Here is a 27,963-nt window from a genome sequence, read left to right on the forward strand (position 1 = left end):
AAAGCTGGACTTTCTCATCCTCCCACTGAGTCTGCATGTATGCCTGTTGATGGGATATCGCAGGTGACTAATAACACAAAACCACAGACAACCTTCTTTATTTAAAGCAGCCTGACTAAGATTAAATGAGCCTGCTGAGGGATATCATAAGCCCCAACCACTTAGTCACTTTGGGTGGATTGTCTCAACATGTATGACAAAAAGCAGAGTATATCCATTGTAGTCAACATTTAATGGGGATGTTAACAGTAGTAATAATTTCTGGCCACTCAAAGCTATATACTTCCCAGAAGTGTGTTCATATCCTGAACGATAACATTATTTGTTGTTACTCTTTATTTGTCTTTTTAAAAATACTTGTCCTATTAAAGTCTAGCTCTCTTAATACAGGCACAAGGGAAAGGGTCATGAGCCAGCATAGAGGAGGGTAAAAGCATGTTTATTCTCATTCCAGACCATCATATGTACAGTTTACAAATGTAAAGGAGAGAGAGCTTCATTTGACATGAGTTTGAGCTGCAGCCTGTAGCTGGGCAAAGCAAATCAAACTTCCTATTTTGAAATAAAGGTGGATTGCTCACACTGACACCAGTAGTCTGTTCATTATAGAACATTATTGAACTCATTTATGCATATGAGAGTTCATAAACTTATGATCAAGTTAATCCATGCAAACTATTCTGAATAAAATAACCCCCCCAGACCTATGCCTGGTTTTTAAAACTAACCAAAACTTCTGCAAAGGAGCTGTGAAATGGCTAGAAAAGTGTCCAGGGCTGGGTCATGGTTGGGCTCAAAACTCTGTGGGAAAACGCGTCTGGATTCAAATAAATATACAGTGGTACCTCGGGTTACATACGCTTCAGGTTACATACGCTTCAGATTACATACTCCGCTAACCCAGAAATAGTACCTTGGGTTAAGAACTTTGCTTCAGGATAAGAACAGAAATTGTGTTCCGGTGGCGCAGCAGCAGCGGGAGGCCCCATTAGCTAAAGTGGTGCTTCAGGTTAAGAACAGTTTCAGGTTAAGAACGGACCTCCAGAACGAATTAAGTACTTAACCCGAGGTACCACTGTACAAATACAAATTGCAAAGCTTGAGAGCTTCCCCCGTGAGAAGGAAATCCAGGTCAATGTCAAGTAAAATGAATGACTGAATGTGCTTAGGAGAAGTATCAAAATCCTGAAATGCATTTAAATCCATTCCAATGTTGTTCTACTGATCTAATGTAAGGAAACATGTAAAATAAGGATGAAGACAAGACATGGTGACAATAGAATGATTCGTCCCAAGTTTACTATGTGTATGTGTGTGGGGAGGTGAATTTTGGAGGGTTGAAGAGCATTATTATTATTATTATTATTATTATTACTATTATTCCACCTTTTCCCCAGATTGGGAATCAAGACTGCTTACAGATAAATATACAAAAGCACAGATAAAATAGAAAAAGCTAAAAACATAGGAAAGATAACCATTAAAAAGTAATTAAGCACCAATAGAATTTAAACAATATTTTTTAAAATTATTAAAAATACAGGTCATAACAATAAAACTTAACAATACCAGCCTTTTCCTTTAAAAAGTTAGTTTCTAAAGGCCTGTTGGAATAAAAAGGTCTTCACCTGCTAGCAGAAAGACACGAAGGAGGGACCAGCCCAACTTCTCTAAGAAGGGAGTTCTGAAGACTGGGAACAGCCACTAGAGAAGGCCATTTTCCACATCCCCACCAAGCGTACCTGTGAGGGCGGGAGAACTAAGATCTTCCCCGAAGATCTCAAAGCCTGGCCAGGTTTGTATGAGTGAATGCAGTCTTTCAGATAGCCTGGACCTAAGCCATATAGGGTTTTATAGATTATAACCAGCACTTTGAATTGTGCCTGGAAACAAAATGGTAGCCAATGGAGCTGTTGTAACAAGGAAGTTGCATGCTCCCTATAGCCAGCCCCATTCAACAGTCTGGCTACAGCTCTTTGAGCCAGTTGAATTTTCTGAGAACTTTTCATAGGCAGCCCCACGTAGAGTATGTTATCGTAATCCAAATAGCATTCGTCTCACAGAGACAAGCACCACCGGACTTACTGGAATATTTCATTCCAAGTAAACATAGATAGGTTTACGGAGCCTAGGACAAAAACAGAACTAAAGGTGGCAGATTTTGCAATCCAAAAATGCAACTTATCTGGGATGTAAGTTTTGAATTCTGGGTACTATGACAGCTATGACAAGTCTATCTAGGTAAGAAATTAACAAAATCAGTGAGAAATGCAAAGGTCTGTGTAAAGTTATGACTTTGTTCATTTAACACATATACATGCCTGCTGGATGAAAAAGTAAAAAAAATAATTAATCAGAGCACAATTCAGCCAAGAAGACTGGAACGCTTATGTTTTGTCTGAGAATTTAAGGATAAAGATATTGCACTACTCATGCCATACATCTGTAGCAATAAGCAGGCCCAAAGGTCAAACAACACAGCCAACTTTTAATATGTATTATATTCATCAGAGTTGTGGTCTGTTTTGTATTTTTCTAGCACACCAATCCAAAATGTTGAAGTATACATCACAATGCAGATACATAAACACTTTTCTTTCATTTTAATTTCCCCCCATCAAAAAACAGTTAATGGAAGGGAGGACAATCAGGACTGAGATCACAGCAGAGGGATGGAGTTAACCTTTTTCTCTGTATCTTTATCCCAATAAAAAATGTGTATGTGTTGCTTTTATTTTTCCCAGCAAGAAAATGAACATGCATATACTTTTGCTGCACTGGGGTGTGCGTGTCTGATTTTAACCAGGAAAATAGTGTGAGGGCGTCTACTCCTCACTGTGCATTATGGTCCTGATCAGGGATCACAGTGGATATTGTATTGCATTGTATTTTTGAGAGAGAGATACGTTTAAACGTATTTGTTTTGTGTTATTTGCCTTTAAGTACAACTACTCTGAAGTAAGTTCCATGAGAACTTCCTTCAACTAAATGTGTTTTGGATGAGGGCGTAAAATTGGGAGTCTGAAGACAGATACAGTTTCAGACCTGCTTAAGTGTTAATCTTAAAAGCAAATTACATAACCCTTAAGACTGCGAGTCTTTCTTGAAACTTGGCTGGTCCTGTGGGACACTCTGCTTTTTACAAAAACCACAAGCTTGAACTGGTAACGAATGACAAGAAAATGCAATGATAATCTCCAGGGAGAGTGTGACTGTTATCCTCCTTCTCCAGGTTCCTGGAATATGAAATTCTCTCCACCAGTCCAGACACATGAAATCAGACAGAAATTGCACAATTAATGTGAAATTTAACAGGAAGAGGCAAACTTTTCTGATACAGGATTGGAAAGCTTGAATCAAAATGTAACACGCCTCTATTGCCATTGCTTTAAACCTCATAAAGTGAAACCACATTCAGGCTGGTTATATGACATCTGTTGTGTGCACTACTAAAAAGGCTACTCAGTCTTGGACAATGGAGTCCCAAACATAAGTTTTTTTCTCCAAGCTATATGGCCACTATCTTAAATCACCTTATGAAGCCATGTGCAATAATATTGGTTTCCGTAGGGCTGTACAAATTTCATTTTCTCAATTTTCCAGTTTCCATTTACACATCAAATAATATACATGTTATACAATATCAGGAAAGTTGCTGATGAAAATTTAATGGAGCTAGAGTCCACTATCCCCACCACCTGAGGAAAGTCTGTTCCACTGTCTAACAGCTTGGTACCATCAGGAAGTTATTCCAACTGCGAAATGGAAATCCCCTTTCTGGGAGTTTGAGTCAATTTGTTTGGATTCTGCCATCTGGAGCAGTAGAAAACAATTTGTTCTGTTGCCTGTTTGAAATGTTTAAATTAATTTAAATGGCCGCAATTAATTTTTTTAAAAATAATTACACTGCCTGAAGAGCTTTAGGATTTAGTGTAAGAAAGCCTGTGCTGGTTGGGTCTTGGAGCCATGCTGCTGCCAAGATCTTGACACTGAGATCAGAGATACCCTGACGGAATGTTTTGTCAGTGAATTCCTGTTACTGTCCCATTTCACCAGCACAAGAGTGGTAGAAATGGGCATGATCAAGAGTGCATCAGGGGAAGAGCAGGGTTAGTCTGAATCCTGTACTCCTTGGACTTGCCTCCTGACACTTCTTCTGATGTAACATTATTCTGGAAAAAGAGGTGGTGTAAGTTACACTCAATAGGGAGTCAAAACATGCTGTGAAGCAGGAAGAGTCTAGCTAACTCTGTACCCAACAAGACCATTTCCCCCCCCTCCACAGACTATAAACCCATGCCAGGGAGCCCTTTATGTATATGACAGATAGGGCTGGATTTAGGTTTGATGAGGCCCATAGCTACTGAAGGTAATGGAGCCCTTTATATGTCCAGCTGTCCTTTGTCAACAACAAATTGTCACTGTTTTTTTGTGTTGAATATATGCTATATGGTAATTTATGGACCTAATAGGTATCTAAAGCCATTTGCACATAACAAAATATGTACATCATAGGAGCCTACACAACACAAAACACTTGCTGTATGTAGGTTTTATTTTGTTTTTTATCTTATATTTTGGAAATGTACATTCAGTTTCTTTTCCTTTAATTTTTTGGGGCCCCCCAAGAGAGTGGGGTCCTAAGCTATACAGTGGTACCTCGGTTTACATACACTTCAGGTTACATACGCTTCAGGTTACAGACTCCGCTTACCCAGAAATAGTACCTCGGGTTAAGAACTTTGCTTCAGGATGAGCACAGAAATCGGGCAGCGGTGGCGTGGCAGCAGTGGGAGGCCCCATTAGCTAAAGTGGTGCTTCAGGTTAAGAACAGTTTCAGGGTAAGGGCGGACCTCCAGAACGAATTAAGTACTTAACCAGAGGTGCCACTGTAGCTTGTTTAGCTTATACGTAAATCTGGCACTAATGACAGGGTGCATGGCATGGAGCTAGTTCTATTTTGTCTCATGCCACAGAAAGTACTTACGTGGTGCAAATTGTGGAAAAATAACACTTTGCATAAGAAGAGGGCACTTTGCATGGACAGCCCGGCCTCAAAACATGTTCATAACAGCCATCTTCTCAGAACTTTCCCAGTCACTCTTTCTCTGACTCCACATGCATGCTTGTGCACACAGCTTTCCGCTTTTGCATATGTTACAGCATGCCTCCCTGTGAAAAGCACTGGAGGAGAGCACACAATTCAGGAGTTACAGAGCAATGCACTTCCTACATGAGAAAATGCCTCATTTAAGGCGGCGCCCACCAGGAGAGGGTCCTTCACTAATCTTAATGTGCAGGCAGGTTGATACTTTAAAAAGACTACGTACTTCTGTTCACCCAACAGTCTTCAGTTATATCCAGGAATGAGTTGATCAAGCTTGGAAGAAAGGAAGACAAACTTTTATAGAGAAATTCCTGGAGGCTAAGACTAACGGGGACCATTAGTCATTGTGCCCCTGAATACTAGCTGCTGAACATCCTGAGGAGAATGTTATTTCATTCAGGTCCTGCTTGCCTCTGGTTCACAGTGTGAGAACAGGGTGCTGCAGGCCTTTGGTCTGGTACAGGAAGGCTCTTTTTATGCATCTTTAAAAAACCACATTGGAATAATTGCTTTGGAAAAGACCTTTTCTGCTCTTCAAATGTTTGCTTTTTCTCAAGACAACCAGCTCACTATTGAATAAAGAGGTTTTGACTTTTTCCATCAGTTCATGCCAGGAGCCAGTTGTAGAACATATCCTAATAATAGCAATCGTAAGGCTGCTGGTGTGTGTGTGTGTGTGTGTGTGTGTGTGTGTGTGTGTGGTCATTTTGCATTTCTAAGAAAACAAAGCTATTTTCCCAATGTTATAAACATTTGATGTCAATTCAGTATATCTATATTTTGGGCAATGTGCTGCGAAGCATGCCAACCCTGGTCATGAAATATGAAAATCCTTATGATGATGATGAGGGGGAGGAGGAGGAGAAGAAGAAGAGGAAAACCCATAAAGACAACATCGAGGAGAGAGGGGCCTGATCTTCCATGTGATACAAAATGTTTCTTACAGTTTTGTAATTCATTTCCCCCAGGGTTTCTTTGTTGTTGTTTTTTTAAGTAACCAAGAGAAAGAGATTATTCCCGCATTGTAGAAATCCCGTTTTGTAGAAATCAGGGGTTGGCATCTCCTGTTAATATTTGGTTTTGTTCATACTGTACTTCCTCCAAGGACTTCAGGATAGTATATGCGATTCTCTTCTTCCCACCCACAACCCTGTAGGATATGATAGGCTGAGAGATAATGGCTGATTGGTTCAAGGTTACTAACTCATGGTTAGATGAGATTATTTGCCATGTGTGTGTATGGGACAACAGGAGGAAAGCAACCCTTGCAAACCCATATGATGGGTTCCATATGACTTGGATTTCAGAATGTATTTGGAAGTGGGGGGGGGGATTGCTTCCCTCTGTGTGTGCTGAAAGGGGACTCCTCTGCAAGGTGACAGACACACATAAGCAGCTTTGATTTTAGTTTTCTTCTGTTTTATTTGAATCTATCAAACCCACGCTTTCTGAAGCAATAGGTGAACTAAAACTCCAGCTGTCCTTCAACTGTTGCAAGCTTATCTGAATTTTTGCATTGTAGTTCTCCAACTAACTTTGTTTGCAAAATACACATATTAGGGGAAAGTGTGCATAAAAATGAGGATATTAGTGAAAATAACATACAAAAATGCATTCTAAGGGGAAATTGCTTGCAACAATGCACACATTGCTCAAAACTCCATATATAAAAATGTGCTTATTAAGATAAATGTGAGTTAAAAATTGTAAATTGCTGTAAAATGGGGAGAACTGAATTTAAGTTTGCGAAAATAAGAAACCAAGTAACCAAAATGGACAGGTCCTTTCTTCCCTAGTGACCACATATGCATGTCCAAAAGAGAGATTTGTAACTAGCATCTCGCAGGTAGGGATGGGACAGTTCAACCTGGAGAGCTCCTACCAGTCAGTGTAAACAATACTGAGCTAGATGGACTATAGATTGTCTTATGTTAGCTCATAAGCAGTGGCGTAGCGTGGGGGGTGCAGGGGGGGCCGGCCGCACCGGGCGCAACATCTGGGGTTAGGGCAAATCCACAGGTTAGGGGGCGCAAATCCACGGGTTAGGGGGCGCAAATCCACGGGTTAGGGGGCGCAAATTACTTGCCTTGCCCCGGGTGCTGACAACCCACGCTACGCCACTGCTCATAAGACAAAGAAGAGACTTTAAGATATAAGTAATTTAAGTACTCTTGGGAGAAAAGCAATGACAAACCTAGACAGCATATTAAAAAGCAGAGACATCACCTTGCCAACAAAGGTCCGTATAGTTAAAGCTATGGTTTTCCTAGTAGTGATGTATGGAAGTGAGAACTGGACCATAAAGAAGGCTGATTGCCGAAGAATGGATGCTTTTGAATTATGGTGCTGTAGGAGACTCTTGAGAGTCCCATGGACTGCAAGAAGAACACGACTAAACAACTAAGCAACAACAACAAAATTTAAGTACTTGTGTGGGTTACCTTAACAATTGGCTACATGGAAATGAGTGGTAACAAGAATCAACATCAGATTTCTACACTCCACTCTTTGATCGCTGAAAATAAAAAGTGTATACCACATGGAATTCACTTTAAAACCCATGCCAGAATATAAACCGTGATCTGCCAACAAAAACTGAGTGGGGGGAAAAAATATGTAGAGGAAGCAATAAAAATAACAGCGTCTTCTGCCCAGATGGTTGCTCCCCCACCCCACCAACTCTTTAACACAAAGGAATTAAGATGTTATTAATTGAAGCAAATTTTATCTCCCTGTCTCATAGAGAGTGAAGGCACGCTTTCAAGTTTCAACAAACTGTTATGGTCAGAGGCAGGGAACCGGTGGCCCTCCAGATGCTGTTAGACTACAACTCCCATCATCCCTGACCATTAGCCATAGTGGCTGTGGTTGATGGCAGTTCTGGTCCAACAACATCTGAAGGGGCACAGGTTCCCCATCCCTTCTTTAGACCATATCCTGGGGCCTTCAGGTGAATGAGCAGTTTAAGGAAAATATATGTGGAGCTTCAGCACAACCAGCAGCAAAAATGACAGCAGTTAAAAAGTATCAGCAGCACTTACAGATACGGCAACTGCTGGTCCATCTTAATGATAATCAGACTAGTACCATCACTTGGCACATGTGAAATTCTGCGATGTATTTTGCCCAAGCTTCTGTTTCCTGCCCCCTCACATCAGTTAAAGTGAAAGCTAAAATATAGCCCCCTCTTTCCTTTCTCTCCTGCTGCAACCCACAGGCCACATGCTTCTAGGCAATTCAATTAAAGCCCCAATTAAATTCATAAGGCAATTGTAAAATGACTTTTGTGTGGTTCGTGACTCACTTCTTCTCTGACATGAAAATGTTTTATAATATCCACTTTTTAAAAAAATAATCAGGCACAAACTATGGAAAATGTTTTACAATACCTTTTTTATTTCTTTATTTCAGGCTGCCTGTTTTTAACCTGTTGAAGGACAGTGCTAATGTGGAAAATTGCTTAACAAGCCATTCCATCCACATACTTCTATCTTCACCTTATATTTAATCACATCTGTCCTTTAAATGCTGTGAAACAGTGTTTTAAGACCATACGATTAGCTGTGCAAGATCAGTACAGTGACACTGTCCAGTCTAGCCTCCAGTTCTCATAATGGCCAAGCGGATGCCAATGGGAAGCCTTGGAAAACCAGCCTATAAATATTTTGAATAAATAAATAGAATTTCAAAAGGCATTTATTGTGTGTGAAAACTATTAACATCAATCACTCGCAAATATTGTGTTGTTTACATGGCTCTTGATGGGTGACATGTTTGGTTACATTTTAACAGCTCGGAATTAACGTATGTCACTAAATTGCTGCTGGGACGCGGGTAGTGCTGTGGGTAAAACCTCAGCACCTAGGACTTGCCGATCGCATGGTCGGCGGTTCGAATCCCCGCGGTGGGGTGGAGTCCCGTCGTTCAGTCCCAGCGCCTGCCAACCTAGCAGTTCGAAAGCACCCCCGGGTGCAAGTAGATAAATAGGGACCGCTTACCAGCGGGAAGGTAAATGGCGTTCCGTGTGCTGCGCTGGCTCGCCAGCCTATAGAGTGAGATGAGTGCACAACCCTAGAGTCTGGCAAGACTGGCCTGTACGGGCAGGGGTGCCTTTACCTTTACCTTTACTAAATTGCTGGAAAAATCCAATTCATAGCTTGGAAAAAAGTCGTGTTTTGTTTTTGAACTAAACCACATTACTCATCTCTGAGCATTCCACATGGACAAAAGGATAACATACATTTCAGGCACCACAGACAGGCCTTATGCAGAGAGGCAGTACACTTTCCCTTGCTTTCCTAATTCTAGATTTAATATTTGCACTCTATAGAAATTCCAAGATGATAGTTTCATTAATGGCTTGGGAAAAATCTATCCCTTGGAAGAAAGAAGGACAGCTCAAATTTTATCGTGAGAAAAATATTAGAATACATCTATCCTTCAGCAGGTTTGTAACGTAATTTACACTGCAGTTCCAACCAACAGAAACAGGATCGTTAACTTTCCATGTAATGTATGACCTACTCAAGATTTATTTTCATTTAGAGATGGATTAAGGAAGCAGTTTATGAGGAACTTGAAATGTCCCCCCTCCCCCCATTTCTCTTTAAGGAAGTGCAATGTGATGTATAAACCAAGTCCTTCAAAGAACATATACCCATTCTTATTTATGGAGCATCTAGTGCAGGCACCCCCAGACTCAGCCCTTCAGATGTTTTGGGACTACAACTCCCATCATCCATAGCTAGCAGTGGTCAGGGATGATGGGAATTGTAGTCCCAAAACATCTGGAGGGCCGAGTTTGGGGTCCGTGATCTAGTGCATACCCATCCTCAGTACTGCCTCAGAGAACAAATGGCCTCTGTTCATTTCCTGAAAACACTGAGGTTGCTGACTGAGCACCACCTGCCATTATTATGCCTGACAATGTAAGAAGTTGAAAGAAGTGAACAACCAACAGAGGTGGTGTGGTGGGTGCCATTCCTTTCCCAACTCATTTTAGTGAAAATGTTTCTGAGAGTTCTTCAGATTAGAAAATGGATGCAGAAGATTCTGCAGGATCATTCTTGTGAAGGGTGACTCAGGCACCAAAAACACGCAAACAAAACATCATTCTACTTCCAGGGTCATCATTCCAGTTTCTCCAGGTCTTGTATTGCTATTCCCCATCACTTGTTGCCTCTGTTAATGTGGTCTATCTCTTTTAGATCACAGTATTGCTTTTTGTATTCATAGGCAGGGCCTGGATCAGGTAAATTCATGTTGGCTGGTGTGGGAAACAACGGATTCTGATTGGCTGGAGAGTCTAGTCAGTGGGCAGTCAACTGTGTTAGAATAATGTCACTTGGGAAAACCGGTGATACAGTTGTCCTTGTCATAGGCGCCAACTAGGGGCTTTGCTTCCCCCCCATAAAATACTTGAGGGGACCCCCGCCCGGTTGATGAGCATTGTCATTCAAATGGCGTACTTGCACTGTGTCATGTGATCAATTACAGTGGTACCTCGGGTTAAGTACTTAATTCGTTCCGGAGGTCTGTACTTAACCTGAAACTGTTCTTAACCTGAAGCACCACTTTAGCTAATGGGGCCTCCCACTGCCGCAGTGCCGCTGGAGCACGATTTCTGTTCTCAACCTGAAGCAAAGTTCTTAACCTGAAGCACTATTTCTGGGTTAGCGGAGTCTGTAACCCAGCGTATGTAACCTGAAGCGTATGTAACCCGAGGTACCACTGTACGTGGTGCAGGGCTTACCTGCCCCTCCCAATATTTTATTCAAGTTGGCACCCCTGATCCTTGGTGTGACAACTTTAATTCCTGGTGAAGGTCAGAAGAAGGAACCCGGCGACTGTGTTCGGCTAAGAGGCTGCCCTTTTACAGCAAGGTTACATGAGCAAGTTTTTAAAATCATCTTAGTACAACTGGGAGAGCTTTGGCATCAAAGGCAGATTCTACCGGGTAGCTGGACCACGTTGTAGCGTGAATAAATTTGGTTGGGGTGGCAGTTTAAGGAATTTGGCCTGAGGTAAAAACCACTTAGTGGTTGGTTTCAGAGGCTCTTGAGACCTTAGAAACAGTTTGTCAAGCACATGTCGGACCCCAAAGTAAATTTCAGTGTTCCCTTAATCAACAAAATGTAACCTTTAATGAACAGTCTTTGTTAATAGTTCATGCTGTCTCTCCAGTGTGGGTGTCAATCTTATACCTAAGTCTTATTACTGAAAGCTACAGTACTAGGCTTTAAAAGCATTCTTGGGGAATGGGGGGCTGCGAAGGAAGGTCACATTGCAGAACTGCTGTGGCAGGGAGCCCCACAGACCCTGAAGCATAACTAAAGAAGTACAACTATGAACACTTGTATTTATAATTTCCTCTATTTCCTGGTACCTATCCCTTTCCCACTCAGGATCCACTCCTTACTTTTTATTTCTAGCGCATTTGCGGCCCACTTTTGTTTCAGGGAAGCATTCGCAGCTCTCAAGCTTTCCTCATGGGCAGATCCCTAAAGTGGTGGGATGCCTCATCCTGGTTTCTCAAGAGAAGCAGCCCCAGCCCCTCCTCCTGTCCAGGGAGGAACTGCTTAAAAAAAGCACCACCCTTAGCGGCCCCCCCCCCACTCATTTTTTTCCTTTTCTTTTTGCTGGGGGCGGAGGAGGCTGTCTTTGAGGTTGCATGCTCTTCTGAACATTGCAAGCGTCTGGCTTTGGGGGGGTGGGAGAGAGAGAGAGAGAGAGAGAGAGAGAGTCGTCCCCCCTCCTCGGAAACGGGGGGTTGGGTAAAGGAGGGGGCTGATCCGACTTCCCTCTGCCCGGAGGTGGAGAGTCGGAATCCCACCCAACCAGACGGAGCCTGGAGGATTTAGGAAGCCTTCTCTAGGAAAGGGATCTCAGAGAGGGAAAGCCGCCAGGGAGCAGCTTCCTTCCAACTTTCGCTTGCGCGGCTCTTACAAAGAGCTTCCCATGCGCCCCGCTGGACTCGCGGCGGCGGCGTGTTCCTCGCCTCGTCCTTCTTCTCCCGGGCGGGAGCCACGCCAGGCGTCGCGGGCGCGCAGATTCCGCGGGACAAAACGGTGGGTGGACCGACGCCGCGTGGCTCACCGTCGGGGATACTGTACTTTTTTGTTGTCTCTCTCTGCGAGGGAAGAAGGGAGTTTGGAAAACCCGGCGCCTGGGGACGGGGAGGAGGGATGAGAGTTGGCCTCTGGTTCTTGGGTGTAGGAAGCAAGCGGTGCTCGTCTGTTCCGCTCCCTCCTTTCTCGTGTGCGCGCCCTCTTTCTCAAGCAAGTGCGGGGTCTTTGCCCGAAATAAGGCAGGGAACCGGCGGCTTCCTGGCCAAACTCAAGGGACGCGCGATTAATCTCTCCCCCCGACGGTGAAATGAAAAGCAACAGCTCGTGGGAAGCTGCTGCTTTGCTGGAGAAACAGACACGGAAAAGGGGAGGGGGCTGCTGCTGCTGCACCCTTCTCCCTTCTCCCTCCTGCCGCTTTTCTTTTTTAAACATCGCTCCCTGCCAAGGGTGCCAACTGGAATAAAATATGGGGAGGGCAGGTAAGCCCCGCTCCGCATAGTCGATCACATGATCACACTATTTGAATGCCAGTGCTCATCAACTTCTTTTGGAGGGGATCCAGTTCCCTCAAATATTTGGGGGGGCGGCGAAGGGACCTCAACCCCTAGGAGTTGGCTCCTACGCTCCCTGCTGCTTTCTCACCTGCAGGTGTGCGATCCCGGGTCCCGTCTGCTATCGGCGGACACCGCCATCGCTTGGAAGAATCTCCACGTAAATCCTTCCAAGTAAACCCAAGTTTAGCACGAGTAGATCATAAAATCTCGTGTGTGTCTGTGTATTCCATTCAGGGCACATGCTGTGGCAGAAACCTCCGTTCCTTTGAACTCAATGGCCCATGTTGGATGTGTTTAGGCTTGGTTGTATCACTGATGTCAGTGTTAGTCATGTCAAAAGTAAGGCTGTGATCCTCCTAACACACTTAATAATAATAGTAATACTGAATTCTGTTAATAGGGTTTGTTTCTGATTTGCAGAAAGCTTACAAGGGGATTATATAACGTCAGCTACTTGTTGAGCTTTCATCCTAATATGTTTTCTAGGAAGTTGACGTTATTGTTATCTTACACGTTTCAGTGCATTTTCCTATCACTTTCCTTATTGCAAAAGTTTTAAAAAAGAAGATAAAGGAATCAAGTTTGTTGTGCGAGAGCACCAAATCCAGTTTAATCGCACAGCCTGCATTTGCTGATATGTGATTGAATCTCACACTCAAAATAGCAACAATCTGAAGTCCACTTTGCCATAATGTACCCAGACCTGTAGTGCTATCCATTTTTACTTAGAAGTACCTGTCTTCCTCCTGACTGCCTGCTTTGGGTACAGTCTGCCTGGTGAAAAGTTCTGCAGAACTTGAAAACTTGCCCAACTTTTGGGACATTCCAGTTGGTCCCAATAAAAGTATTGCCTAACTGTAAATTTGGGGGAGTCTTTTTTTTTTTAATGAGTCAATAGATGTAGTTTTACTTTGAGCTAGTTGAAATTCTAAAACTTTCATAAAATCACAGAATTGAAAAGGGGCCTTGGAGGTATCCAGTCCCGACACCTGCTCTGTTTGAGTATGCAGCGCAGAATACAACTACACGATCTCTGAGAAGCGGCTATCCAGACTCCAGTACTTATATCCATCAAGTGAATGAGAGATCATCACCTCCCAAGGCAGCCTTTTCCATTGCCAAACAGCTGTTAACAATTAGGAAGTTTATCTCCATGTTGAGATGAAATCTGCCTCCTCGCCATTTCCAGCAATTTCAGCTATGACCCTGATCTGGATTGGGGTCCTACTCTGGCTGTTTGTGAAAGAAAAACACAATTAGTGCAAAGTGTAGTTTTGAGCCACAGTCTAGCCGAAATTTAGCACTTAATGTCCCCCAGCTCCTTAATACTTTTTTTAAAAAGGTAATTAAAAGACTATTGAAATGAAGGCAATGTGGAGAGTGAACCTATGTATGTTTACATGTTAGTAAGCCCTGCTAAATTCAGTGGGACTCAATTTCAAGTAAACGTGGGTGACCTGGTTAGATTGGACACTGAGCTTCTCCCCTCCATATTATATTCTGCGTTAGTTACAGAGGCAGTTCTAGTTCTACTGGTAGATCTTACACACTGGTGGCAGTGGCGGTGAGATTTGAAGTAGACTAGCAAAGATTTTGATTCCCAGTTTTTTAACAATGGCAGCAAGAAATTGCCACCACCACCCCGCTGAATATGTTGCCACTGCTGTTGTTATTCATACTCATACTCCCTTCCTTCATCATATAGTCTCAGGATGGGCTATAGAAGTATCAGAGTAATAATAAAAATCCATTAAAGTCATAAAATTAAAACCACAATGCCCATCAATAACAACATTAACAGAACAGCAGTACTGTACAGAGAAAATGAAGAAAGTGGGTGTGCATGTGAGGGGGTGGGTAAAACCAGGAGTGGGGTTTTTGTGTTGGAGGACTGTGAGTTCACTTCAGTTCTGGTTCTCGGGGGCAGGGAGGGGGGAATCCTGGGCTCCAAAGTCTTTAATTTGAAGACTATATCAATTGCACCATTCTCCAGCTGGTAGAGCTTGGGGTTCTATTAACAAACAAAGTTGTTCCTAGAAGCCTAAATTCCCAGAGGCTGGAGAGTCCTGTCACTACTTCCCCCAGATGAGGCATCATGACACATAGGATGGGAATTGCTTGGTTTACGTGCTTCTGATCAGGACTTTGCAGCAGCCTTTATGGCTTGCAATAGCTTTATTGCTTTGGTGATTGTTGACCCCGTAGAAAAGAGACTTGGGTATTTCTGATAATAACAATAAAAAAGTAGTAGTAGTCATTTTAAATTTTAAGGAAAGTAGTCTTGCTTATGTTCCAACGACCAAACATTTTTCAGCATCCAGTATGCACTCTATTAATTTTATAGCTGTAAGTTCTCTAAAAATCTCTAATCATACATGTTTGGATTATCCTTACTGATATCAAAGCAATTTATTTCCAAAGAAATATGCTTAGGGAAAGATGGGGCGGGTTTAGCAAAAGCAAATGGAAGTTGTGTAAATAAACAGAGACTGATTTTAAAGGAACGGAATTTACCTTCACAAACATTTGTTTAAAATCAACCATTTAAATAATAAACAACCCCCCAGTTCTGAATGTATTGAGCTGGATCCAAAGGTGGTACGATTAAGATAGATCTGTCTGCTTCTGCTTTTTATTTTTTAATACCTTTCAATCCTATTTTACGTGATTGTATTTTATTGTACATTTGTTGCCCTTTCTCCTTCTTTGCTGCTTTGATTATAGTATTATAGAATGGCTGGATATAAGTTTGCAAATGAATGAATGAATTTAAAAGTTTAATTTGGATTTCTGTCTAGAATTAAAAGTTCATGAGGCTCTTAATCTCAGGGTTGTGGGTTTCGAGCCCCATCTTGGGCAAAAGATTCCTGCATTGCAAAGGGTTGGACTAGACGACACTTGTGGTTCCTTCTCGCTCTGCAATTCTATGAAAATATACAAATGTTTCAGTTTGCCAATATTGCAACATAAATATTGCCTTCTTTTTATTGTAGGTGAAATAAGTCCATCAGCTGCTGTTGAAATACAGATTTCCCAATACAGAAGATTTGAAGATGGAAGTGTTTCATTTTGAGATGGTCTTGGTGCTTCTCATAACTGGATTTGTCATCATTGACGGTTCTGACATCTACCAGTCAAACCTGACTAACCCTGTCACAACTTCCTCTGAAACAGAATCTAAGCTGTTCTTCCCTACCCATAAACCCAACCGCACCTATATCTATTGTTCACAACGCCCCAAAATTATGGACACTTTCAAATACATCAATACAGCAATATCCTGTGCAGTGTTCATCATTGGGCTTGTTGGCAATGCAACCCTGCTGCGGATTATCTACCAGAACAAGTGTATGAGGAATGGCCCTAATGCGCTGATAGCTAGCCTGGCCCTGGGAGACCTCATCTATATCATCATAGATATCCCTATCAACATATATAAGGTAAAACACCACAATGTTTACAGTTTGTGCACTCATTGTACAGTATGCAGAAGCTGACTTGTGGAGGGCAGCTGAAACACTGATGTGAAGGAGGGGGGGCAGACAGATGATGCCCCTCACTCCTCGCAGCATATAAATATGTTCTTGTTGTTGTAGTAGTTGTAATCCATTAACTGTAATGGCTTGGGGAGGACAGGTGAGCATCGACAGCTAAGCTCCAGGCATTCATAGATAATAAAAATTACCCAAAACTATGGAGCTAGACAGTGGAAGCATGTTTCTCCTGGATCTCTGTGGTTGATCATCTGTACACATTAGGGGATGGAGGCATTGTTTAATGGTCAACCCATTCCCCCCCCACAACTTGGCAATCAGATTCTAGAAGGTGTTGCTGAGGCGCTGCTATTGTTATGCCATTTGTGCCGCAGTATTCACTTGCTGTTGTATTTCTCCGTTGTGCTATTTAAAAACCTTTGTGAGATGGCATCTGTAGTGTTGAAGTTGAGTGCTGTCATTACGTGGATGACATTCAGCTCTATCTTACCAGATCCAGATGCAGTTGTGGACATCACAAGCCAGTGCTTAAAATCAGTGATGGACTAGCTAAGGGAGGCCATGCTACTCTCTTTCTCTCACACAAGGCACACAACCCCTCTATTCAGCTGATCTTCCCAGAGTAGCTGAAGAGGGTCATTTCCCAGCCTTAATTTTGTTTTCCTCTTTGCTGTCACTGTCAAAGCTGGTCTTGGGCCAGAACAGCGCTGTTTTTCTAGAAAAAGAGGTGCCGGAGCTCACCATAAACACCTCCCTCTTTCTCTTAGAATGGCAATGGCGCACACCTGAGAAGTGCTGGAACTCACCTGAGAGGTGCTGGACTGAGTTCTAGCGAGTTCCGGCTGAAAAAAAGTCCTGGGCCAGAACAAAATGGCTGCCAAACTGAAGGCTAGCTGCTTCTGCTCTACAGAATTTGAGGTGGAGTCTTCCACATCAGATGTTCCCTGACCCTTTTAACTAGAGATGTTAAAATATCTAGAGATGTTTTAGCCAGAATCTGGGATCTTATGCTATTTGCCCTCACACTTCCCTTGCCATCTCTGCTGGCATTTAGGCACTTTGTGAATTCTGTCCTGTTCTCCTGAGTGTTTAATGGCTCTTTACTTCCTCATTTTATCTGCTATTTTTATGTTTGTTTGTTTTTGCCTTTTTATCTTTTTGATCGGAATTGTATTTAGTATAGTTAATTATTGTAAGCTGCCTCCTTGATCTTTTATGGTGAAAACCGGGGAAGAAATGCCACCAACAAATAAATAAAATTCCTGCATGGTGCCTATTTAAGAAACATCACATCTATGTGGAGAGCAAACCTGCTCTGTTTTGTATGCTGGGCTATTATGAGATCCCACACTAAATGAGAACATAGTGACTGCACCTTTATCATAACACAGGGGAAAAACCAGCATACTCCCACTCGTGTAAAGAGTATAAAAGCAATGTAAAAACTGGGATAAGGAGAAGATTTAGCCTCTCGCTATACTGGGCCAAATTTTCGAGATGGGGATCAATTGTATTTCTGCGGATAAGGGAGACTATATAGTGTGCCACTGAGGTTGAAAAGACCATGATGGTCAAACAACAACAATAAATGAAGAGTGGTTTAGAAATAATAATAATAATAATAATAATAATAATAATACCACCACTACCACTGGGAGATTCATTTCATGGTATCTTTTTCAGAGACCTGGCCAAGTAAACTATAGCGATGCATGATGAGAATATTCTCTACAAGACAAAGTAACACTTCCAGACTGTCAGAATGAATGTGCTGGAGTTCTGATTTATGATGTGGTGTTGGCCATGACTCAAGTTTAAAACTGTAGGGAGTGCTGGGATCAGTCTTAGTCACTTTGGATTATGTGACAGAATAATAAACCCGAATAAACCACTTTCCCCGCTCCTTTTAGTCTTCACTGAAGTTCATGAGCCTAATGGTTTTCCTACCACCCTTCCTAGTATCGCAAAATGATGGTTATATCTGTGTGTAATATGGCGTCTGTTCTTGGTGAGCTTTTAGTTGTAATGAAACTACAGTTTCTATACATGGTGTGCAGATGCCTGGCAATAATCAATCTCTGGGCTTTTTTAAACTTTGTTATGAGTGTGACATCTTGAACTCCTTTAAAGGCATGTTACAGTTATGGCACTGTATACCATTGTTTAAGTTTCTTTTGCCCCATATGCAGAACATCAGAGGTAGTAGCCTCAGGGCCCTGCTCATACACACATGCTGACAAGTAGATAATTGAATGTGTGAATTGACTCCACTGAAAAACAGTGTGTGCTTGGGTTATGTGTGATGCCACGTTCAAACATGCCAATTGTCTCTCGACAGTGTGGTCAGCATGCTTGTGTGAACCAGCCTGTGGGATGAAAATAGATGTGATAAGGGGAGCCATATGTGCTTTATGCATGTGTCTGATCCATTCATATATGAGTGGGAGGGTGGCAATCTTTAAGAGAACAACACACACACACACACACACACACACACACACTTTCCTTGCCTTATCTCACTGCACTCCATTGCTTTAAGCAATTTCCTCCCTGCCTGGCTTATGTCCAGTTATCAGAGATGGGCTGAGAGAAAGCTGCTGAAAGCAGCAGAGTGCAATAAAGTAAAGCAGGGGAGAGGGGTGGAGTGGGGTTCACTTCTCTCCTACCCATGTTCCTGCCCGTAGAAAAAGGAACCTTTCATACCCTTGCTCTAAATGTCCCATGTGGCATGCAGGGATGAGGGAACTGACAATAAAACTGCCAATATAATAATGCAATTATACAATGCTATTGTAGAGTTGGAAAAAAAGTTCAGAAAAGGGCAACCAAAATTATCAAAGGGATGGAGCAACTCCCCTGTGAAGAAAGATGCATGCAGAAGAGGCCCAGGTTCAGTTCTTGGCTTTCCAAGTAGGGCTTTGAAAGCCCCTGCCTGAATTCATGGAGCAGCCCTGCTGCTCAGTGCCATATTGAGCTTCATGAACCAATGGTCTGACTTGGTACAGGCAACTTCCCCTATTTCCCTAATTTACCGCAGGATCATATACATGTTTATTTGGAAGTAAGTCCCACTGTGTTCAGTGAGACTTTCTCCCTAGCAAGTGTGCTTTGGAGCCTTTTCTCCTTAAAGCATTCAAATTTTAGAGGCTGGTGTATGCATTTCTGTAACTGTATGGCAAGAGAAAAGGGGTTTTCCAAAGATCGCAGAATCAGAATTCTGTGCAGCTGCCATAAAACTCAGGGAACAAGCTGTACTACCAAAATGACTGAGGTTTTAAATGGCAATTTTAGTTTATATTGTAATGATCAAGATTTAATATATATTTTTAACTGCCGCTATATCTGAATTTGAGGATGTATTTTAATTGATTGTCTGATTTTATGTTAATGTGTTATACATTTGATGTTAGCCGCTCTGAGCCCAGCTTCGGCTGGGGAGGGTGGGATATAAATCAAATGTATTATTATTATTATTATTATTATTATTATTATTATTATTATTATTATTTTATGAGCTGCTTTGCAAGTTGTCCAGCAATTGAAAGATTGACACGTTAGCCCATGCTAACCAGCCCATGTGTGATGCTGCCTTATATATCTTCCCAATTTAGCCCAGTATGGACTACTCTCATCAGCAACACCTCTTGAAAGATTCAGATAAAAAAAATATTTCTAGCCCAGCAGACTTTTTTGTTTTTAAGTGGAGTTGTGAAGAATTAAATCTAGGAGCTTCTGCTGGAGAAGCATATGCTCTATCACTGTCCTCTTGCCTCTTAAACGCAGGACTCTTTGGGTGGTGGAAGCATTTTTTTAAAAACAAAAAAACTATGAACTTTCACATTTTAGTTGAGATTTTATGTTGGAAAAACAGACTTGCCTTTCCTAAAAACTGGATTAAAATCTTTCTGTCATTATTCCAGAATTGTTTCTCTCTTCAGTCCAATGGATCTGGTTATAAAACCTTTTTTTGCTTAGCGTTCTTTGAAGATGAAGTGAGTCCTAACAGACGGATGCTCTGGCATTAGTACAAAGTTTTGGTTTTGTTTTGAATAAAATTTAGCTGTAAATGGTTTGGGCCAGACTTCCTCCCACACGGTCTCAACCACAAGCCATGCCGATCGCTCACAGATCACTCCCTGTCACTTTCTCTGAAGTTGTGAGAGATAGAGATTGTCTGCATGTACATACACATAGTGCACATGTATGCCCAAGCCTTAATTTTCTCTAGTTGTTGAGCTGAGTTGAGTATGTGTGTACATATATACATTTTTTAAAAAAATAAACAGGATTCTAAGAAAACAAATTGTGGGCCCTATTTATCTTCTAAAGAAATAAGGCACAGAATAGAGCTCTGCAAGTGGAACTTGAAACAAAATTTTGTTCAGCCAGCCATGCCCTTTTCCAGGATACTTCATTCTGTGTCCCACTTCTATGGTTTTCCATTTTTTCACACTCAGCATTCTACAACCACTGACTATTCTTGTGCCTCAATGGGGTTTTTGGAGGTGTTTTCATTCCCCCCTCCATACAGTATTTTCCTCCTAAAGCTTGCTTGTACTTTTGCAAACCTTGGAGGTCCTCCAAGCTTACTGAAACCCCCTCTTTGGAAGTTGTATGTGGATGATGTTGTTTTGGCTACATAAAGATCAGCACTTGATTAATCTGCTATTAGCATATAGGAAGACCACTATTGGTCAAGCATCAGCCATCATGCATCACTATTAGTATACAGGGTTGCTGCTATCAATCAGCTTGTTCTTTCAAAGTAACATTTGCATGCTCCTTTAATCCAGCCAGTATGTGAGCTACTATGAATGTATAATTCATTAATCAGCATCTCTGCTTCCATGCAAGGGTTATATGGCCCCTTCATAGTTACACAGCGCTGTTCAACTGGGGTGGGATGGGAAATTGGATAAATGCAAGAATGTTAATTGCTTAGCCTCTACTACAAAATGCAGGTGGGGACAGAAGCTGTGCCAAGACAGCCATAGCTAGTAGCACTGCAGAGTCTGCAATATACACTTTTAGGATGTTTGCATTTCCTGTTGAAACGTTCCCCTGATCACTTCCTCCAGCTCTCAAATTGCTGGTCAGCCAGAAATTCCACTTGGGAATATTTTAACTGATTCCAAGAACGAGATATAGTCCACCTTTTACACCAGCTGATAAACATATCGGGAAGAAGGATGGATTTGCAATCATTCTAAATACATTGTGTGTGTGCGCGCACGTGTGTGTGCGCGCAAGTGTAATGTTGCATGAGCAGAATCATTAGTCAGTGGGGTAGAGCAGACATATGGATCCCAGCCCAAAAACAGTTACATGGAAACAATGCAGATCCAGTTGAATTCCTTGGTTGAATGTGCCTGTTTCCATTGCCACATGGCTAGAAATGTGCTCCCTGGTCCACACTATGTACCACCAATTTGGTTTGTGCATTCGAAATGTACACTGTTGTTATGCCTTCCACGTGAATCACCCATGTTGGATCATTGCCAGTAGCTACCTCATATAAAAGCCTCCTGAGTGGGTCGGGGCATAGTCGTTACATTTTTTGTGATATATTCCAAGGGAATCGAGATTGCCATTATTGGGAACTGAATCCAGGACTAAGTGGTTCAGTCCAGCAAGAGAACTCCTATGTTCCTTAAATCCATACCATCTCAATACCAGCAGAGTTTGGAAGGTGGCTGTGTTCCAAAGCCAGAAGCTCCCCCCTCCCTTTTTCAAATTTTTAATTGATTTTCCAGAATTTTAGACAGACAAACAAACAAACATACATCTTAACTATACTTAGTCCAATCTTAGTAACATTGTTAAAAGACTTCCTCAACCCCCCCTGGCTGAGTTTCATTGTATATCATTGTAACAGTTTTCCAAAACAAATTTTCTCATAAAAGTAACTTAATCACTTAACATCTTTTTTCCTTTTCATTTTAACTTTAAAGATATTATTCTCTAACATCACATATTTAAATCCTAAGCCTATCTGGTATTTGTAAGTTTTTCCAATTAATATATCTTAGCATTTTTAACTAAATAGTCCTTGAATTTCATCCAATCGTCCTGGTACTCCTCCTCCTCCTGGTCACGGACTCTTCCAGTCAGGTTAGCTAGCTCCGAAAAGTCCATCATCTTCATCTGCCATTCCTCCACTGTTGGGACTTCTTGTGTTTTCCAAAGCCATGTTCAAAAGTAGCATGCACCTTCCAAAGCATGGTTGGAAATTGATTTCCCTCCTCTGGATCTTACGGTTCATTTTTAATCAGCATGTTTGCATAGATGTTAAAAGCATCTTCCACAAAAGCGTCTTCTATACAGCAGTGCAAGAACGGTGCCAAAAAAAATTATAAATACCACCAAGTAAACTGAAGCCCACTTGGTGACATTTAGAAATCATCCAAATGGAATGTTCTGTTTTGTTTATTACGGCTTCACGGGGTTGAGCGTGGAAAACGCAAGATTAGAGGGAGGGGATATTCAGGAAGTTGTGGCTGTCTGGTTAGTTTTCTTGGATTCCAGCAGCAGAGTATTGAAATCTTTCAAAAGTTTCTGATTTTAGCATACAAATATGTGGACAGAATTCCACTCTTGTCAGACATTGCGCTGCAGATTTGCCTTGAAAGAGAATAGCTTTGAAATCACAGTAAGGCTGGACAGTACTGATTGGTAAACCTCCCTCCCTTGTGAAGCTTTTGAAAGACCAGGCCCCAAGGAGCTGTTCACAAGAGAACTCTGCATCCATTTGGCATACACATGGAGTGTGCAGCTGAACTGGCCCTGTATCTGCCATCTGCACAAGGAATATTTGGGAAGAAGAAGAGTGTATACATGTACAGCTGTAAGCACAGAGCTCCTTGCCCTGTTGTGAATCCTGCACATTCACAGAATTGTAGAGTTGGAAGGGACCCTAAGGATCACCTAGTCCAGACCCCTGCAATCTTGGAATATGCAGCTGTCCCACCTGGGGATCGAACCTGCAACCTTGGCATTATCAGCACCACGCTCTAACCAACTGAGCTATCCAGTGAGCTCAGTTAAGGTTTCCCTTCCCAAGGTTCCACTCAGTGAGTGAACAAAGCAGGTTGAGCCAGAAGGTGCACTCATATAATTAGCTGGGAGCCTGGCATAAATATACTGTACTGCCTTGTACACATGGGCAATGTCTTCTAGACTGGGGTTTAGGATGACTGTAACCACACAGGCTGCGGAATGTATCATCTGTAAAATGTCTTTGATACATCCAACCATTCAAATGTGACATCTGGATGGATCTAGAAAGCCAACAGTTTGAAGGCATAGGATCTGACATCTGTTTGAGGACTAAATCAGATGTTATCATTGAATGAATGGAAAAGCAGACTACAGAAATGTATGTGATCTCTGTTGTCAAAAAGAACCAAATCAGATGTTTCTTTAATAGTGGGATTAGTAACCCTATCTGTATTTTATAAAAATTAAATTCCAGGACTGAGAGGGCCCATTTTTCATTAGAACTGCAGCCTACAAGCGTCTTTCAAATTATTTCTTTGTGCCAGTCGTGGGGCCCATATTGTTCCAGCAGGGGCCCCTTCGTGGCAGATCTATCTATGGTGGGATTGCAGTCAAATTTAAGATTGTCTCCCGGCATGGTATGTCACTCTGCAAATCAATGCAGTATGTGTGTGTGTGTGTGTGTGTGTGTGTGTGTGTGATTTTTAACATTTTAGCCACAAATGTATGTTGCCCCACATTGGAGCGTTATATTGAGGAGGCCAAGGTGCACTGTTTGAGCTTCATCCCAAAGTACTGGAAGTTCAGGAGAAAGAGGACGTGTGCTGTCTTCTTTGTCACTGCTCTGTGTAATATGCCATCTCCATTTTCTAATGACATTGGATCCTTTTAGCCTGCATAAGCATATCTGTTGACATCTGGGAGCAATTCTTCCCACCTTTAAGAAACTGATCATATCCTTCCCATCAACAGATTTTTTCCCCAGACCTCTTATGCAAATATTCCTTCTCTGCCTGTCTTTCCAAATAATAAAACTGAAGCTCCGTTACTTTGTAAGCTTTGATCACTGTTTACACTTATCTCTAAGGATACAATAACTTTAGAATCCATTTCCCCCACTTCATTATTGAAGGTGCTGATGTGAGCTTCTAATTTTTTTAAGCCTCCTGCCTTTTTTTAATAGCAGAGCCCTCAATGACTGTTTATGTGTGTGTGGGGGGGGGGGGTCATTTCCTTCAGTTTGTCTATGGTGAAGCAGGCAGCATCAAACCTGGCAACTTTTGAGTGTCTTTGCAGCTGTCATTGTGGAGGCCAGATTTAAAACTGTTTCCTTGCTCACTGAAAGTAATCAGTGAGGTTGTGTTCCTTAGCTGGCTGCACTCCCTCCGTCATTCCCTGTCTACCAACTCCTGGACACCTGATTGGTGGTACAGGGTTTCAGTAGCTAAGACTTAACAGAGTGAGAGACAGAGCAGCTAGATTATTCAGCCATTCTCTGCTGCACACACTTGTGTGCACCCCAGTTTTACATGATTTCACACTGTTTCTCTTAAAGCGATTAAGCTGTTTTTAATGTCACTTTTTATATGATGAATTCTTAATGTTAAATAGAAAAGTATATACACGTTTCAAATCAATAAATGTAGGTGAATCCCTCTTTTTATTGGCACAATCTGGGATCACCTGATGACTTTGGAAAAACGTACACTTTGATATGGAGAATGTTAATTGGTTGCGAGGACAGGCAAGGTGAGATTCAGGTATATGTTCATTTTTTTCTACACTGCCATTTAACATTTCCCATTATTTTTCTTATCCATCCTTTAGCTTCATGGTCAGTGGCCCTTTGGGATGTCTCCTTTTGGGCAGTTTCTTTGCAGCTGTTTTCCTTTTCTTCAGAAAGCATCAGTGGGGATCACAGTCCTTAACCTCTGTGCTCTAAGCGTGGACAGGTAAATAGCTCTACAATTTCATTCTATGAACAATTTCTCCTAGAACAAGAATGAAGAGAGTCAAAAAGTAGTGTAATGACTCTGGATTTTGAAAGCTACAGAACTAATGGCTGTTTATGATATTAAGGCTGGATTGCTAATCCCATGTACCTGGGAGAAAGCTCCATTGAATTCAGTAGGACTTACTTCTGAGTAGACAGGATTGCACTGTGGCTGCTTGGTTTTATTTTAAGGTTAAAGCTTTCATCCTGTGTTGTAATCGCATGTGATAATTTTCTTAATAGCTTCTAGACAAAGTAATAGTGTGGAAATGATCAGGTCCTCTTAATTAAGTGAAGCATTTTTAAGATGACATGATATCTAGACTTCTTAAACCAAGCATCAAAGATGTTTTGCCTGAAGGCAGCATGCACCAGATGCTCAAATGCCTTTACCAATCCTATGTATGGGTCTCTCCCTTGATTGGACCCCAATGGGCTGATTAACTCCAGCCTCTTGCCATATGACCTTTGGATTAAGAGCAGAGTATACATCTAATAAATAATAATGATGTTTGGCAAAGGAGTGGAGCAAAGCCATTAGCCAAGGCCTGCATCAGCATTGTTGGGCACCTGTCAAGACCCCTGCCCTGTGAGGTTGCCCCAATGGTTCTGCTCCTCCTTTTCTTCTTTTCATTGCTGCCAGCTTGCCTGGTCTCTCCTTTTTGCTTCTTTGGGGTGGCCCCATACCTTCTGAAATTAGACATTGGGGGGAGATGTGGCACCTCAGCTGCGGAACACTCTCTACAAAACACTCTCATCTGATCTACTTACACTTCTGCCTTTTGTATCCCAGACACAAGCTTTTTAAAAAAAAATTCCTTAGGACTGAAAAACATCGTTGAGTTATTTCCAAACAACATTGATTTTTATTATTATTATTCTGATGCAGCTGCTGGTTTCTTGTCCTATCGTTTTATCAAATTGCTTAATTTTATTGTTAAATTGCTTTGTTTTGTTTTTAAAATGTTAGTAATTGCTCCCCTGGGAAAACTGTACCATAAACAACAAACAAATTAACCCACATCATGTGAATTAATTCCTCTTGTTTATCTTGCTGTGGTGTGGGATTATGTCCACAATTGTCTGTATATTATAGAAAGTTGCCTATTCACTATGCATTTGGACAACTTAAGATATTGTAACCAAACATTGATTGCATAATGGTCTTGAGATCAAGTAGCAGTTTTTTTCAATATGATTGGATTCCATTTTAAATCAAGATGCACTGATTCAAAACTGATTTTTATTATGAGACGCCAAATAATGCTGTTAAGCGAAAACCATTCAAATCTAATGATTAGATGGAGACCCTTTCTTCCACAAACTTGCATGATGATAATACCAAGATTACAAAACATGAATCCACTCATTTATTGCCATTTTATGGGTAATTAAGTATCTCATATTGTAAAGAATCATGAGATGTGCCTATTATGTTAAGCTTTCCTTTAAAACTCCACCTTTTAATAAAGAATTGAAGCTTGCAATTAATGCCTCTGTGTTTTATTTTAGGTACCGGGCAGTTGCCTCCTGGAGTCGTGTTCAAGGAATTGGAGTCCCCTTGATCACCGCTATTGAAATCATTACAATTTGGATTCTTTCATTTGTCCTGGCTATCCCAGAAGCAATTGGTTTTACCACTGTTGAATTTGAATACAACGGCAACTTCTACGTTTCCTGTATGCTCCTAACTAATACCACATTTTTGTCCGTATGTATCAAAATACAGCCACAGTTGTTATCTTTCCATTTGCAAAGGGGCAGTCTGGAGTGGTGGGATAAAAGGACTAAGAACGGGAGAAGAGGCAAGAGCTGAGTGGGTGGAGGGAAAGGTTGGCTCATATGGAGATGGAAATATGGGAAAGGTTAGGACAACACCCCAGGTGCCCAAGCATAGCACAGTGGGAGAAACCCAGAATGTTCCCATCTTTTTTTATATAAAATTATTCAAAACCCTTTAAATGTTAGCTGGTTTGTATCAGCTGGTTCCTGACCATGGTTTAGCCACTAGAGATGTCCTTCCAGCTCATAGACAGCCATGAAAGGTTATAGCGGCCTCACTCTGTTTACCTCTTTCTACTAAAATCATGTTAATGACACCATTCTCTTTCCTGAACACTTTCCCCTGGTTCCTGAAAATGTTCACATCTAGGGACTGCAGGTTTCAGTGGAAGGAAGGGCTGTTTATAACTTTGTTTTCTTACCTTTCCCCTCCCTCAATCCTGTTTGTTTCTACAGGGATCCAGTATCTTTTCCCCTGCAGAAGGAAGAACATTGTGTGTGGCGGGGAGGGGGAAAGGTTTTGAGTGGGGGCAAATGTAGGTAGGGAAAGTGTTAAATAGCCTCTTCCTCTGTTATCCCTCTGCTGGAACTCATGGCCAGTGAAACTCAGAGGCTGCTATTGTTTAGCCAAATAAAACACTGTGCAAAAGACATGTGCAACTGCTTATAATCTGTTTTTATTAAATACATAAGGAAATCCCATCCCACCCCCTTTCTCCCTAAGACAAATAGTCTGCCATTCTGCCTTTCCAAAACATTATAAAAGCAAACTTTCAATTGCAACAGGGTTCCTCCCCCTTGTATTTTGGTGACGTCCAAGACCAGAATGTTAATTTTTGTGTAGCTGAAGAAGATAATGTAGAGCAGAGAGAAGACATAGTCACGTGAGCTCCAAATAAATGAATGGAGGATTAAAAGGGAAAGCCTCTCCTTAAGTCTAGTAGCAAATGTTACCATAAATCATGTCAGC

General features: G+C 41.7%; 1 protein-coding gene across 1 annotated transcript in view; it reads left to right on the forward strand.

The window, feature by feature from the left end:
- The first annotated feature begins 11,820 nt into the window (after positions 1-11,820).
- The window catches only part of EDNRA (endothelin receptor type A), a 30,008-nt gene continuing 13,865 nt past the window's right edge, over positions 11,821-27,963 (forward strand). Inside the window, exons 1-4 of the mRNA XM_028743216.2 lie at positions 11,821-12,174; positions 15,722-16,168; positions 25,046-25,170; positions 26,724-26,922. Coding sequence (XP_028599049.1) covers positions 15,782-16,168; positions 25,046-25,170; positions 26,724-26,922 — 711 coding nt within the window. The 5' untranslated portion in view covers positions 11,821-12,174; positions 15,722-15,781. The remainder of the gene's footprint in view (positions 12,175-15,721; positions 16,169-25,045; positions 25,171-26,723; positions 26,923-27,963) is intronic.

The sequence above is a fragment of the Podarcis muralis genome, chromosome 9, assembly GCF_964188315.1.
Source record: "Podarcis muralis chromosome 9, rPodMur119.hap1.1, whole genome shotgun sequence".
NCBI classification, from domain to species: Eukaryota; Metazoa; Chordata; class Lepidosauria; order Squamata; family Lacertidae; genus Podarcis; species Podarcis muralis.